This window comes from Thamnophis elegans, chromosome 3 (assembly GCF_009769535.1).
Source record: "Thamnophis elegans isolate rThaEle1 chromosome 3, rThaEle1.pri, whole genome shotgun sequence".
In the NCBI taxonomy this organism is placed as follows: domain Eukaryota; kingdom Metazoa; phylum Chordata; class Lepidosauria; order Squamata; family Colubridae; genus Thamnophis; species Thamnophis elegans.
The window spans coordinates 118,075,076-118,089,811 of NC_045543.1; the positions used below are offsets into that span (position 1 = coordinate 118,075,076).

The window sequence follows — 14,736 nt, forward strand, 5'->3', positions numbered from 1 at the left end:
ATTGACATGACTCCCACATGTGACTCCCACATTCTATATAATCTGATCCATCCATTTGTTTTACCCCATTCAACTCCCTAGAACAAGTAGGATTACTATAATGTAACTTTATGAAGGTACACTTTAGAAGCAAATGTATCCACATTCCACAGGTTAACCAGGCATGAGCACTATCACAGTGTAGGAAATATCTATTTCCACTAAACTATTCACATCCACCAGGCATTTAAGTTGGATATTTAAGTATACAAACCTCCACCCCTGAAGACTGAAGACATTTATATGAACAGTCAGTCTAAAACTGACTAGAGAATGATCTGGCATGATGACAAGCATAAAGAAAGGTCTTCCATCTTACAATTTCTAGCTCTATACAAACAAAACAGTGGTGACTCCAGCTATCTCAAATCTGCAATTCTTTAAATCCCAGACCTAGGTGATGCAATCTTAAGTAAATTGACTTTGTTGGAAGCAAACAGTGAAAGGTCTGATTGTGAAGAAAAGAATTATTCCCTTTCCCTCACTGTCTGCTTGTGCTCAGGAATGGCGGCTTTCTCAATTTCTCTATTATAGGTCTAGTAGCTGATAACCCAGTGTTGCCCGGGTATTTATTTATAGGAGGAAAATGTCTGGACCAAACATAATTTGTAATGTTGGATTTCCCCCCTTGTGGAGTACTGTGAAGCTGTTACCATGGCAACTCCACTGCACTGTGGAAGCCATTTTACAGCAGTATAGTAGAAGCCATTTTAAGGCACAACAGGCTGTATCTTAACAGAGCACCTCCGCCCCTCCCCCAAGGGTTTTTAGGGCTGTCTTACCCCCACAGTATTTGTTTTCAGAGAGTAAGTCATCTATGAACCAAGTTTGGTTGAAATTGCTCAGGGTGTTTCAGAGTTACGCTGGAACGTACACACACACAGCAGTTTTTATATATATAGAAGAAAGAAAGAAAGAAAGAAAGAAAGAAAGAAAGAAAGAAAGAAAGAAAGAAAGAAAGAAAGAAAGAAAGAAAGATACCAACCAAATACACTACATCTCTAAACATCAACAGAAAGTATCAGACTGGGAATAAAACTGAATCTGGGAAGTAAATTATCTGATTTTATTGTAAAAAGTAGCCCAGCTCAGCAGGATATAATATTGGTTGTGGCTGCAGGCTGAAATGACATCTCTGCACTTTAAAAGGGCTCCATGGAAACAACCAAGACCGGTGTGGCTGCTGCCAGCTCAAATGGTGCCTCCCTGGCCTTCCCAAGTTGTGCAGGGAAAAAAAGGAACTATCCAGCTGGGAAAGCTATACAGAAGAGCCTGACTAGTCCAACCCTGCTTCTCATGTATCCCCTTGTCAGTATTTTCAGATGGCTGTTTGAGTAGACACAGCCTTTTAGGATATGCAATGGTGTCCATAGCTGGACTATCTAGCTGGACACCTTGAATTCTTTTGTGATGTGATTCTTTCGTAGTCAGACAGGTTGACTCATTCGCCACACGTGAGAATTGGAGTTAAAGGCAGAGTTAAGGATGAGTGAAGGGTGGCAAATAGCAAGGCAACTAAGGAAGACAGCAGAAATAAAGCCAACAAAGAAGTCCACCCACAGTTCTTATTATTACCAGAGAGCAAGGCTTATCAGGATCAAGTATTTCAGCCACAAAGACAAGACCAGCAGGAACAACCACAAAGTTGCCTGAAATGTTGCTTGGGAGCTCAGAGACTAAGTAGCTGCCCTACTCACTGCTCATCTTGGATCTTTAGAACAACCCTGCATGCAGCCTGAAGGCAGCTAGCTCTGAAACAAGAAACCCTGGGGCAACCATGACTATCCCACATTGCCAGGGATTGACAATTTGGCAAACTCCATCTGAAAGGGTCAAGGTATATTAAATCTTTGAGAGCCGAGGTGGCGCAGTGGTTAGAGTGCTGTACTGCAGCCACTTCAGCTGACTGTTATCTGCAGTTTGGCTGTTCAAATCTCACCAGCTCAGGGTTGACTCAGCCTTCCATCCTTCCGAGGTGGGTAAAATGAGGACCCGGACTGTGGGGGCGATATGCTGACTCTGTAAATCGCTTAAGAGAGGGCTGAAAGCCCTAGGAAGCGGTATATAAGTCTAACTGCTAACTGCTAACTAACTACTAAATCCAGACAAGAAGCACAATGAATACTAGCTCTATCTCAAGGTTACTTTAACTTGTGGCCCTGAAAATATAGGTAGTCCTTGACTTACAACAGTTCATTTAGTGACTGTTCAGTTACAACAGCACTGAAAAAAAAATGACTTATGACCATTGATGTCCACTGCCGCATCCCCATGGTCATGTGATAAACATTCAGGTGCTTGGCAACCGACTCATATTTATGACAGTTGCAGTGTATCGGATTCATACGATCACCGTGGGCAACCTTCTGACAAGCAAAGTCAATGGGGAAACCAGTTCACTTAACCACCGTGTTACTAACTTAACAATGGCAGTGATTCACTTAACAACTGTGGCAAGAAATATCGTACAATGGGGCAAAACCTGCTTAACCAATGTCTCACTTAGCAACAGAAAGTTTGGGCTCCAGTTGTGGTTGTAAGTCAAAGACTATCTGTATTCCTCCGCTTCTTTCTTTTTTACTCTCTGAAAAACTAGGGAGGGTTCCTTCTGAAATGCTTCCCACGCCCTCTCTGCTTCTGTGTGCTGAGATACCTTTGGCACGATGGTTGTGTAGGCTGCGGTTCTTCCTTCTGTTTCCCAAACTCATTCCCACGTACCATTATAGCAGTGGTGGGTTCCGGACCCCGGCGCAACTAGACGGGCATGTGCGTTGCACGTACATGCGCACACCACCATGCGGCATCCAGCTGCTTGGCAGAGGTCATGCAGACGCCACACGCTGTGCGCGCATGCGCAATTGGCCCAGTTGCTTCAAAAGCAGGTAAGGAACGCAGGCGGGCGTGTGGGCTAAATGAGCCACCATACCAGTACGGTGGCCGCTGCTCCCAGCTACTATCGGTATGGCCAAACCGGTCCGTACTGCCCGGAACCCACCCCTGCAATATAGGATACTGTTAAATCAAATCAGCCTATCTTCAATAAACTGTACACACCAGGTAAAGGGGGCTTGTATCAGGTACATGGTCAAACACAATACAGTGCTAAAAAGCTTCCACTCAGTCTTTCTGTGTGTCTCCTATAATGGCCAAAAGAACTCACTCAAAATAGTATTAAGAAATTCAATCTACTTTAGAAGGGTCCACAATTTTCCAGAAATTACACTGATAGCTTTGGAGGGTTTTTGAATGTGAGTCTATTTCTGATGATCATGTGCCAGTAGTAACTGAGTGTATCTTTCGTCAATTCTATTAACAATTTTACACATTTTTGCAGTGGCCTTTCGAAGGAATGCTAGCCCTGGCTAAGTCATTTATGACGCCCTCTCCTTCCTTTATTTTGCTACCAAAAATGAACTAAACAAGCTAATGGAAAGCAGAACTATTAACAATTACTTTTGATGGATACATCTTAGTTCCTGAATTATAAACTGTGTACTGTAAACATCAAATCTAGGAGCACTGCTGAGAATTCTCAGCATGTTTTATGAACTTCAAGAATGTACATATGCAGCCATTATAGTTTTATGTGGACTTTTCACCTAATACTGCAAGGCTCCTATGTTTTTCAACTTTGTAACTTGTTCAGGTATTTAATAATATTGTTGTAGTGCCTCTTCTGTCATTTGCCTCTTCTGTCATTTGCAAAGAGATAGCAATTGACAAAGATGATGAAAGCACTGATTATCCAAACTGCAATGCTTTTCATTATAAAGGATTCTGCAAATAACCCGTAATCTTTATTTCTAATTTACCTGTAAATGGACAATCCTTTGGAACACATCCTTTCTCATGCTCATCTCAACATCAAAGTGAGAAAGCTTTTTATCAGCTTCGGTACTTGCCGCACGGACATCTTTATCAGGGGATACATGTTGTGGGAAATCCAATATGCTCCTTTCCACTATCAGAAGGAAAGAAAAACTTTCAAAGAAAAATAACAGATAATGCAGTAGACTGATTTACTTTAAGTATTTGAAAGGAGAGACTTTCCCATTACAAATATATAATTTAAAGTTTTTAAACTATAGTTACTAAGACATCTATTAGATCAGGTCAAACCCGCAGGGCCGATCTGGAAATAGCAAAAGACTGGCCCACGGTGCCTCTGCTAGCAAAAAGGGAGTGCGAGCGGGACATGCGTGCTCCCCCGCAACCACTTTTGGCCTCCGAAGTCCTCCAGGCCCAAAATGAAGTCTCCGGAGTGGTCTAGGCGGTCTTCCAGGGCCAAAACGGGGCCTCCCAAGTGGTCCAGGAAGCCATCCTTGACTCAGGTTATAAAAGGGAGGAAAAGTAAAATATTTTACCTTTCAGGCTTGAAAGATTCTGCTACTATAGCCAATGTCAATAATTTATAGTTCTAGTTTTCCTATGGAGACTGTTTCTTAATCTGGCCTCTCTTTCATAAGGTGATCAAGTAGATCAAGTAAGTATTAAAAAAACAAAATCACAGAAATGTACACCTCCCTATTTTTATAAGTTTATAAAACCATGTTTGCGGAGGCGCGGTTCCATGTCATGGCCACCGTAGCCACGGCCACCCCCATGCCCCCTGATGTGGCCCTCAATGAAATTGAGTTTGACACTCTTGGTCTAACTGTACTGATATTATATATACCTGAATATTCCACTTCTAAATCTGCTAGAGGCTGTACGGTGTTCTCATAAGTGATTTCTTCCATATTAAGTATGCCAACTTTGTCATAAACTTGCTTTGCTTTCTTGATAAGTTCTTCAGTTTTTGTTCTAATCTGCTCAGGTGAGAGATCCCATTTCAGGAAATTTTGGTCAGCTCCACTGTAAGAAGACACCTTGAGAAATGATGTAATCTCTGTTCCTAATGTCATTTTGAGTAAAATCCTTGAGTTTCTAGCTCTGCAATTTAAAATAAAAGAGTAAGACAAAAAATTAATACTCCAGGATATTTGATTACAAAACCCAAAGATGAAAACAGAGACAATAGATGTAATTGGCCATTAAGGAGAGATGAAAGATCATAGCGTTTTATGGATAATTATTATTTTGCTAAGAAATTATATTGAAGCTAAAAAGGAAAATATGTATTTGGACAATACATCCAGAAGAATGTTATAGATGAAATTAAGAGAAATCATTTTGGGAAACTATACCGTGTTTCTCCAAAAATAAGACAGTGTCTTATTTTCATTTGCCCCCAAAATAAGCACTTAGCCTTATTTTCAGGGAAGTCTTATTATTTTTGAGGTGCAGGAGGTGGCGAGCGTATTTTTGGGGAGGGTTTATTTTAGCGCATGTGCTCAAAAGTCCGATTGGGCTTATTATCTGGGGAGGTCTTATTTTCAGGGAAACAGGGTAATACTGAGGAAAAGAGAGAATAATTGAGTTCATACATGCTTTCATTAGCTACTATTTGTTGAATAAACTACAAGATAGGTTCACACAGCCTGCTAAGTCATGGGTATCCACAGAAGCTTCTTGCTCTTATCAAAATGATATCAAAAGCAATGTTGTGATGAAAACTATACTATTCAATTGGTTTTCTGCGGGACCACACTTTTTCTGTAAACCCAACTTCTTTTTGCTGGAAAACAAAGGAAATCAAAATCCCAGCTTCTGCAATCACTTTTTATTTTAATGAGTTGTGAAATGGTCAACCTAGAGAGCACAAAGCTTCGAAGTTACATTCATTTTTAATGCATGTAACAGAACACATCATCAAAAAGAACTTGTTCTTCTACAGCTTGACAGCAGGAAATTTCCTTCTGTAGCTGCTGTTTTCCTGAATGCCTTAACAACAGTTATCCAGTAGCCGCATATACGCCTATGCAAATTATCATGATCGCTAGGTGGCAGCCATACAATAACCTTTAGCTCTATTCTGCCATCTAGTGACTGAAAAGGTCTACTTATTACATTCTACAATCAAAAAGATCTACAGATTACAAAGCATCAACACTGATTAGCTCATTCCAGGCTTAATGTCAATTATGAGCATGCAAACATGAAAGGACTTGTTATATATTCTATTGCTATAGTTGGGAATTCCCCTCCGAGTGGCTGCTGCTCCCAGGAGAGTCTTGATTTCTTGCTTCCTTTCTCCACAATGTGTCCTTAGCATTGTTTACACCTTCTACATCATTCTCCCTTTCTCAAACTCCCAAGGGTCCTTTTCCACTTGCTGCATCATGGCTGTACAAGTCATTAAATAGCAATCAATTAAAAAAAAAGTCTTAAATTTTGCTGCCATCTAATGGCTGTTAGAATGAACATGCATCCAACTAACCTATCATTCAAGGATTCTTTTTAAAAAGGGACAACAGGGCAGCATACAATCCGTTCCACATGTGCATTAAGAATGTGCAGTGGGGGTAGCATGATTTAGAGTGAGATTATTTCCTGGCAGCTCTACAATGGGGTGGGAGCATAAAAATAAAGCCGTATGGACGTGGCCACAAAGACATTTTCTGTAGAATAGAATGGTAACTGACATGGGCAGATGGTCTGCATTTAATTCCTTTCTCTCTACCAAGCACACTTTGTTGAACAAAACAAATTACAGCCTAATGGACAAGATTTCAAAATTGTTTGTGATGTGCCCATCCATCAGGCTCCCAGATTCGCTAAATAGGCATGAGAGAAAAATGAGAAGTCACCTTTCAAAAAGGGGAATCCAACAAAATGAATTTAAGGTGGAAGTAAAAAAGAATAATGGAAGCCAGGGAAAGATCTTAGATAAATATATCATATGAAACAGGTCTGAATTCAATAGCAAGCCTATTGATAAGACAGCACAATAAGCCATGATTGGTTTCCTCCCTAAAACAACTAGCTGGCTTCATACAATAACTTGCCTATAAAACAGTTAGTAAACCACAATTGCTGGTTAGCATGAAAGTTTATGATAAAACCAAACATGTCACATTATGGCTAAGTTTATAATGTGAACCAGATTATTTGTGGGTATGAAATTCTGGAACTGAAATCCTGCTGCAGGGCTAGCCTCTTAATACTCTGACTGGGGTGTTCTTTGATAAAGGCAGAAAGCTTTTAAAAATGCTATATTCTGATATTTTTAAAAAAGTCTTTTTCCTCTCTTCATTGTATTCTTCATCTCTTGTTCTGTCTCATCATACTAAGTCTTTCTATCAGAAATACTTTACAGATTTTCCCTTGAAGTAGTGCTTGTCTAAGATGAAGAAAAAGTGCCTAGATATTTCATAGGGGGCATTTCTTTTTTTTTCGTTTTCCAGAATATAAAATTCTTCTAATTGCAAAACAGAAAAACATCATCTGAGCAAAGTTTGCAATAAGGGTGGCATGCCAAGGAATATTTCCCTATCTGCTAACCATTAAAAGACCACACCAAACAAATACAGTCATGGTTGGAATTCTGACAACATCAGAGAAACACAATATTGCTAAGCTTTATTCTTGTCTTCAAAGAAATGCTGGAGTCCTGGCATGCCTAAGACACAAATGAATTTTTTCCTATCACTACATCCCACGTAACAACATAACAGACCAAAGCCATTTAAAGCTAAATTCTCTGGCATAAATTCCTCAAGCTGACATAGCTTGAACTCAGCCTTCAAAGGAAAACATAGGAGGAGTCTTCTTCCTGTCTTAGGTCCATTAATCAGGCAAAGAATCCTGAGATTTTCATTAGCAGTATAAATAAGAACTGAAAGTACTCTCAGGACGCTCTATGTGCATACATCATGGTAAGCAGAATTTGCTCAAAGAAGGATGCTAAACTATAACCCCTCTATTTTCAAACCACAATGGCTTAATGCATTGTGAGAATGCATTTCATGTAAAAGGCTTTTATCCATTTATCAGCACAAAAGTAAGTATGGGAAGTAAATAAGTACATGCAGTTAGATAAATGATTGGCTTTAATTCTGCAAATACAGTTACAAATACAGTTACACAGTAAGTAATGGAACTGCTTCTACAATTAAACTTAAATATCATTACTCTTCTGCTTACTTTAAAAGATACAGCTAAATGTTTCTGTGTGGGTGCATTTAGCATTAGAAATAATAGAACTTATTTCTATCTTTATTTTCCAACAGTATTCAAAAATATAGTTTAGCAATACAGTTTTTAAGATATAATGGTAATATTACTTTCCAGACACTAAGCCAGTGATGGCTAACCTTTTTGTTGTCATGTGCTGAAAGTGTGTGCCTGCGTGCGCGCCCGCACCCATAGTGCAATGTGTGAGTGAAATCCCCCATGCCATGCCATGCCCTGCCCCATGCACGTGTACACAACCCTCCCGTGCCCTGTTTTGGGCCTAGTAAGCCTCCCTCCCAGCCTCCTGAGACCAAAAATGGGCCCCAGGGTGTGTGTGTGTGTGCCACACATCCCACGTCTCGCTTTAGGCCTAGCAGGCCTTCCTGCAGCCTCCTGGGACCCACATGCATGCACGTGCATCTCCCACATGCACCCTGCCCCCCGTGCATGCACAGCAGAGACCTGAAAATCTACTGGCTGGTGGGAGGCACGTGCACATGCCTGGTGGAGCTGAGCTGGGGCGATGGCTCATGTGCCCGCAGAGAGGGCTCTGAGTGCCACCTGTTGCACACATGCCATGGGTTCGCCATCTCAGCACCAAGCAGTGCAAAATCCATTGTTCTGGGAATGGAGTGTTCTAGAGAATAATGGAATGTTCCTGTTTACTCATAGCAGGTCGAATCTCCTCTCAGACTACATCTTTCCATAGAAAGTTGAGCAGTTTTCATAAATAAATCATCCAAACCAGAAACCAGATGTTAAAATAGCACACTCCAGGAGCAAGTTCAGCATACACTGGACAAAAATAGGATGTTCCTGAGTTTTTCACCACATTCTATTCCAGGTATGTATTCCATTTTATAGTGGCATTATATTATGTGGTTTACAGAAATGTCAACTAAGGATCAAACTCAAGGACTAACTGATTTTATATACGTTTTCCTATAATAGCGATAGCACTTAGACTTATATACCATTTCATAGTGTTTTACAGCCCTCTCTAAGCGGTTTACAGAGTCAGCATATTGCCCGCAACAATCTGGGTCCTCATAATATACTCATACCAGATGTTTATGTGTCAGGCTTGCAGCTATCAACAATTTGCTGCTGGATATTAAGCAGATATATAAATGTAGATGAATCTAAGCTTGGTAAAATTATGCTAAAGTTTACCAACATAATCCGTGAAGCTGACAAAATTGGTAGATTGTGTCTGGGCTTTGAAGCTAAGCTGGATCAATATCTGTATGGGAATCATTCAGAAAATACTTTGCAGGAATAACTTCCCTCAAGAGGCCCAGTTGGCACCCATCTTAATGTCATTCCAACTGGTCATCAAAATCAAGCTTTTCTATTGGGCCTTTGAAGTTTACTTACTGCTAAATTAATTGAATTTAATGTCTACCATTATTGTTTTACTGTTTTACTTTTGTAATTTGATTGTATATTGGTTTCATCTATTTATAAACCATTGTGAATTGATCTGATTCAGTGGTACACAAATATTGATCAAGTGCCATTAAAGTGATGTTGACTCTCAGTGACCAAGCAGATTTTCTCCAGGAAAATCTGTCCTTAGCCTAGTACTGTACATTTCCCTACATTGCTATAATTCAGTCCATGAATTTCCTACTTCCTCTTTTTGTCTTTTCTTTTACCCTTCCCTGCATTACCGACTTCTCCAGACAACTAGATCTTTTTGTAGCATGTCTGAAATATTTGACCCTGGTAGTTTGTGCTTCAATTGAATTGTTCATGATCCATTTGTTTGTTTTCTTGGTTATTCATGGAATTCTTAGGAGTCTTCACCAACACCAAGTAGCATCAATATTCTTTCAATCCTATTCCTTCAACGTACAACCTTTACTCCCTAGACTGTCAGTTTTAAAAATGTAATAAATAAATAAAATATAAATTATATATTATGTTCTTGATTTTTATTTTATTTTTTATCAGCATGCAAATGGATTCTTGAAATAAAACAGGACTTTGGTTGGTTTTTCCACCCTAAATAAGATAGAATATTAAGTTTGGATCTGGCTTATTGTGTTGAGGAATCCAGCCAATATCCAAAACAACAAGTACTTTCATTTCAACCTTCATTGCCTTAATGATATAACCCTAGGTACCCCTATACCCATGATGGCAAACCTATGGCACACGTGCCAGAAGTGGCACACAAAGCCCTCTCTATGGGCATGTGCGCCGTCACCAGCTGGTTTTCTGGTTTCTGACATGCACATCGCCAGCCAGCTGACTGTCTCGGGCGTGTGGGAGCACTGGAAGCCCGAAGACCAGGTTTCCGGGTCTCTGGCACACGCAAAGGTCAGCTGACCAGCAATGTGCATGCTGTAAACCAGACCACCAGCTGGCTGGCGTGCGCATGCACACCAGCCAGCTGGTCTTTTAGTTTATGGGGCCCTAGAGTGCATGCGTGTTTCGGTTTGGGCACTTAGTGCCAAAACGATTCGACATCACTGCTCTATACCCATAATGTGGTCTTGTGGCTATTTTAGCTGTGAAAAATACGCACTTCTTGAACCATAGCCAAATATCTTTAGTTAAAAAAAACTAAAATCAAGTACCCTATTTAACAATTACTATTGGCTATTTTATTCTTTGTCACTGATCTGAATCTTGATGATCAAAAACTATAGTATAGTATTGTAGAAAGCTAGCATCCACCCCTCTCCTAGAAGAATGAAATATTTTGAGAAATATTAAAAAGGCAGGACAAAATTTTCCCCTAAAAGAGAAATAAAAATCTTAAGGGAGACAGAAAGTCAGAGTCCCAGCTCCCTGCCCCCCAAGCAAATACTAAGCTAAGGCCAGCTTTTAGAAACACAGATTTGGTAATCCATTACTCCCTACAACCAGGTCTGAACAAAGATAGGGTTAACTCTCAGCCACAATGAGAATTGCCCAAGCCCCTTCATTGCATCAGCCAAATTTCAACCAAGCTTAGCTCGGACAAACTCCTAGCATTTGTACATGGCACCATGGGAGTCTGGCAACAGCCAATAGAACACATGTTCTTGCACAGGAACAGGAAGCCCAAGAGAAGATATAAATACCTCTCTCTCTCAACTCCATGGGGTCAGCTAGTGCTTGGTGGTTCTGCTTCATCAATAAATGAACCCTCTTTCCAATCAGCCTCCAGCCTCCATTTTGTCTCCAGTGCCTTTCTCCTGATTACAACTGAACCGGACGTATATTTCTTCCAACAGTATACTATAGTATAAAAGATACTATTCTAGCTTAAAAAACAATTTCTTTTAGCACATTTATAGGGCACACAACTCCAATCTTCCAATTGCAAAGCGCTGATCTGGGAGGCATGGATTTAATATAATAATTAATAAAAAAATATTTCAACAGAAGCAAGCACTGGGTTTCTTAAATTAATTTAAATTTCTTTAACTGAATATTTAACATTTACTACCTAACGTTGAAAGAAATGACACATTATGAAGGTGCAGAATATTATCTTCATAATATTTTTGTTTAGAAAATCTAGGCAAGTTTTTTTTTTTTTGCATGTTAATAGCAATATCCAAGTTCTGCTGACAACACAGCACCCATCAGAAATCTAAACTAATCCACATAGTCAAGAGGAATAAGAGAGACCAGTTATAATTCTTGCTGTGGGTTAACCCCACTGATCATTGTTATGGCTTGGGGATTGCCCCTCTCCCAAATTAACTGACAGGAGGAAATCCAGATATTGTACAGACGACAAGACGGTTCACCTTCTTGGCAACAGGCGATAAGGCCTTTTACAAATGTAACGCTTTCATACAAGGCTACCTGGCCTGGCTATATTTTGGCACCTCTCCTTTTGCTAACAAAAGACGCTGTTTCAGGGGATGGGAAGAAGACGCGGAGGATCTCACATTGCAGGCGTTTGGGGGATCCCGCCCGAATCTTCATCTGGGCGACAAATGCGGGCTGGTGAAACGGTGTGTGATGTGTGGTGTGTGTGTGTCTTTTGCACCCAATACCTGCTCAAGCTTCGGCCCGCAGAAATGCCCAAGGACAGCATCGAGCGAGGACAAGGAGAACGGCGCCACCGCCTTCCGACCCACAGCCGGCCGACCGCAGACCGCTTCACCGCAAGCGAAGGCACAGCTCTCCCACCACCACGTGCCGCCCACAGCCCGGCCGGCGAGTTGGGGAGAGCGGCGGAGTCACTTCCGCCCTTCCTGAGCTCGGCGTCGCGCGCCCTCTACAGACTCCCGCGCGCGCGGCTCACGTCCCCCCCACCCCTTTCCGGAGGACGCCGCGGGAGCCAGCAGCGGGGAGAAGTTTGCTGCGCCTGGAGTCGGCGGAGGGAAGCAAGCAAGCAACCCGTCCGCCCGTCTGACCAGCCATTTAGCATCACACCGCCTCACCACCCGTCCATTCCTGCCGGCACGGTAAGCGACGGCCGCTAAGCTTTCCCTGGGCGCGGGGAGGGATGCTACTGTCCGCTGTCTGCAGCAGAATAGGAGCCGTGGCTCCTAATAGGAGAGGCTGCCGCCGCCTTTCCCTTATATACTATAAAGGCTGAGCGGTGGGACCCGCATTTGGCTACCCGGTTTTGTTTTGTGCGTCCTCGGGAGCCGTCTCGGGTGACTGGCCACGATCAAGGCAAGGCACCTGGCTTGCCTGGTTTCCTCCCCACCCCCACCCCCACTCCTCCTGGCCGTTATCTTTCCCTCTCCAGCATCCTTAAGGGGGGTGGGGACTGAAGGATTGGTGCCCGCGGTTGTTTGCGCCTTTAGGATTCAGGGGATGGGATGAGAAAGATGGACGAGCGGAGCTGTTTCTTTTCGAGTGCTGCCTGGCAGGTGTGTTCCCCGTGTAAAAAAATACGACCGCTCTCATTTTACGTGCTCAGATCATTAAAGATGTCCATCTGCCGCTGACTGCCAAGTGTGGGTTCCCCCCCCCCAAGGTGTCACATTTCAAAGATCAGATTGCCCAGTTATATAATCCCATCAAGCATATCGCCCCGGAGGTTGAATCTCACCACATCTTCGAATGGGTTGTACCACCATTCGGACAAAACATGCTTCTTTAATGTCCTTAGGTAGCCACATGCTTCTGCCCTCCAGTGGGCCGTGCCCCTCTTAAAGAAAAAAAATATGTTTATATGGCAACACTTGCATTTCCATTCTTGCAAATCTCCAATCACCGCTTCACCATTCTCAATAACAACAACAACAAAAACAAAAACCTTTGTAGTCTTGTCAGCAAGAATTTCAAGATGTGTACAGCTTATTTTTCAGGATTTCAGGATAAAATGTGGGGGAAAATGTTATAAGAAAATGAAGAACCTTGGAAGTTGGGCTAAAATACTTTATTGAAGTTATATAATTCTAATAGGTACAGGAGATGCTGAATGTAAATGAAGCTCTGACTCAGTTTGTGCCACTAATCACAAGTTTGCATTGAGGTCACAATGTTCCAGATTTTATTATAAAATGAAGGTTTATGAAAAGTTGGGCTGCTTATAAGCGAAGTGAAAAGTAAGATATTTTCATGGGTGCCCTCAAAGGGTTAGTAAGTGATAACACCATGACTTCATTGTGGAAATGATGTGAGTTTATAATTTGTGTCATTTTTCTGATGTCATCTTGCCTTCTTTGGGATAACTTCAGATTCCCCCCCCCCTAAATGCATTGTTTAAATTTAACCATCTAATTTGATTTAAATGACACTGAAGGCAATTCTGAATTTGCAATCAAAATTACAAAGAATAAGGGAACAGAAACCTATCTGGAGAAGTCTTGTTCATCCTTTGTAATAGAATATGCTTTTGGTTTGGTAGGTAGGGCTAGGAAGGGCATGGTTTTAGTTTTAAAGTTTATTAAACATTTAGTTTGTAAGTGCTATGTTGTGTGCCATACAGCAAAACACTTAGCAATTGACATCACCAAACAAAATGCTAAATGGTTCTTAGCTATGTATTTACTGTTACTGCTTTCTGTATAATGTGCAAATGGAAATGGTTACCAACTTTATTTATTGATATCCTGCCTTTATTATTTTTTTGAATAACTTAAGGCCCTCTAATATACATAATACTTCACCCTCCTCCTTATTTTCCCCATCACAACAACTCGGTCAGGTGAATTGGGCTGAGAGTGATTGGCCGAAAGTCATCCAGCGAGCTTTTATGCCTAAAGCTGGACTAGAACTCAGTTTCCTGGCTTCTAGCCTGATACTGTCACCATATGTGTGATTTCCTAGTTATTTCTAGTTTGTCTTCATGCCTTTTTCAAACCTCTAATCAATTTATAGATGTGTAAATTTAAAAGGAGGGAAGACAAACAGGGATCTGGTCAATAAGCTACATAAAATGTTCTTCCAGCAAGATTACTGTACTCTGATTCGCACTGTCACTTGTGGTTTGTTTCTGGATTATCCCATAAATCACATTTGCTAGATTCATGTAATATGGTGAGTTGTATTAGTTATGCGTCTGAATTCATGGGGAAATTGCCACTGAGTTGTTGTTCAACAAGTCATTGTGTATGACTTGAAGATTGTGTGGGACTTAAAGATAACGGAGAATCCAAGCAGAAGCAAAAAAAAATATTTTTTTTGATGTTTATGTTTATTTTGTAAATTTCTAATCAGAAATGTATCTGTTGAGTT

At 41.2% G+C, this 14,736-nt stretch overlaps 2 protein-coding genes across 2 annotated transcripts in view; one reads left to right on the forward strand and one right to left on the reverse strand.

Moving 5' to 3' along the window:
- NLN (neurolysin) overlaps window positions 1-12,261 on the reverse strand; it is a 45,386-nt gene extending 33,125 nt beyond the window's left edge. Inside the window, exons 1-3 of the mRNA XM_032214735.1 lie at window positions 12,096-12,261; window positions 4,715-4,971; window positions 3,852-4,000 (exon numbers count right to left, since the gene is read on the reverse strand). Of these exons, the coding sequence (XP_032070626.1) occupies window positions 3,852-4,000; window positions 4,715-4,971; window positions 12,096-12,136 (447 nt within the window). The 5' untranslated portion in view covers window positions 12,137-12,261. The remainder of the gene's footprint in view (window positions 1-3,851; window positions 4,001-4,714; window positions 4,972-12,095) is intronic.
- A 111-nt stretch (window positions 12,262-12,372) lies between these two features.
- Window positions 12,373-14,736, forward strand: part of SGTB (small glutamine rich tetratricopeptide repeat containing beta) — a 31,155-nt gene continuing 28,791 nt past the window's right edge. The window contains exon 1 of the mRNA XM_032214752.1: window positions 12,373-12,509. The gene's annotated coding sequence lies outside the window, so the exon portion shown is untranslated. The remainder of the gene's footprint in view (window positions 12,510-14,736) is intronic.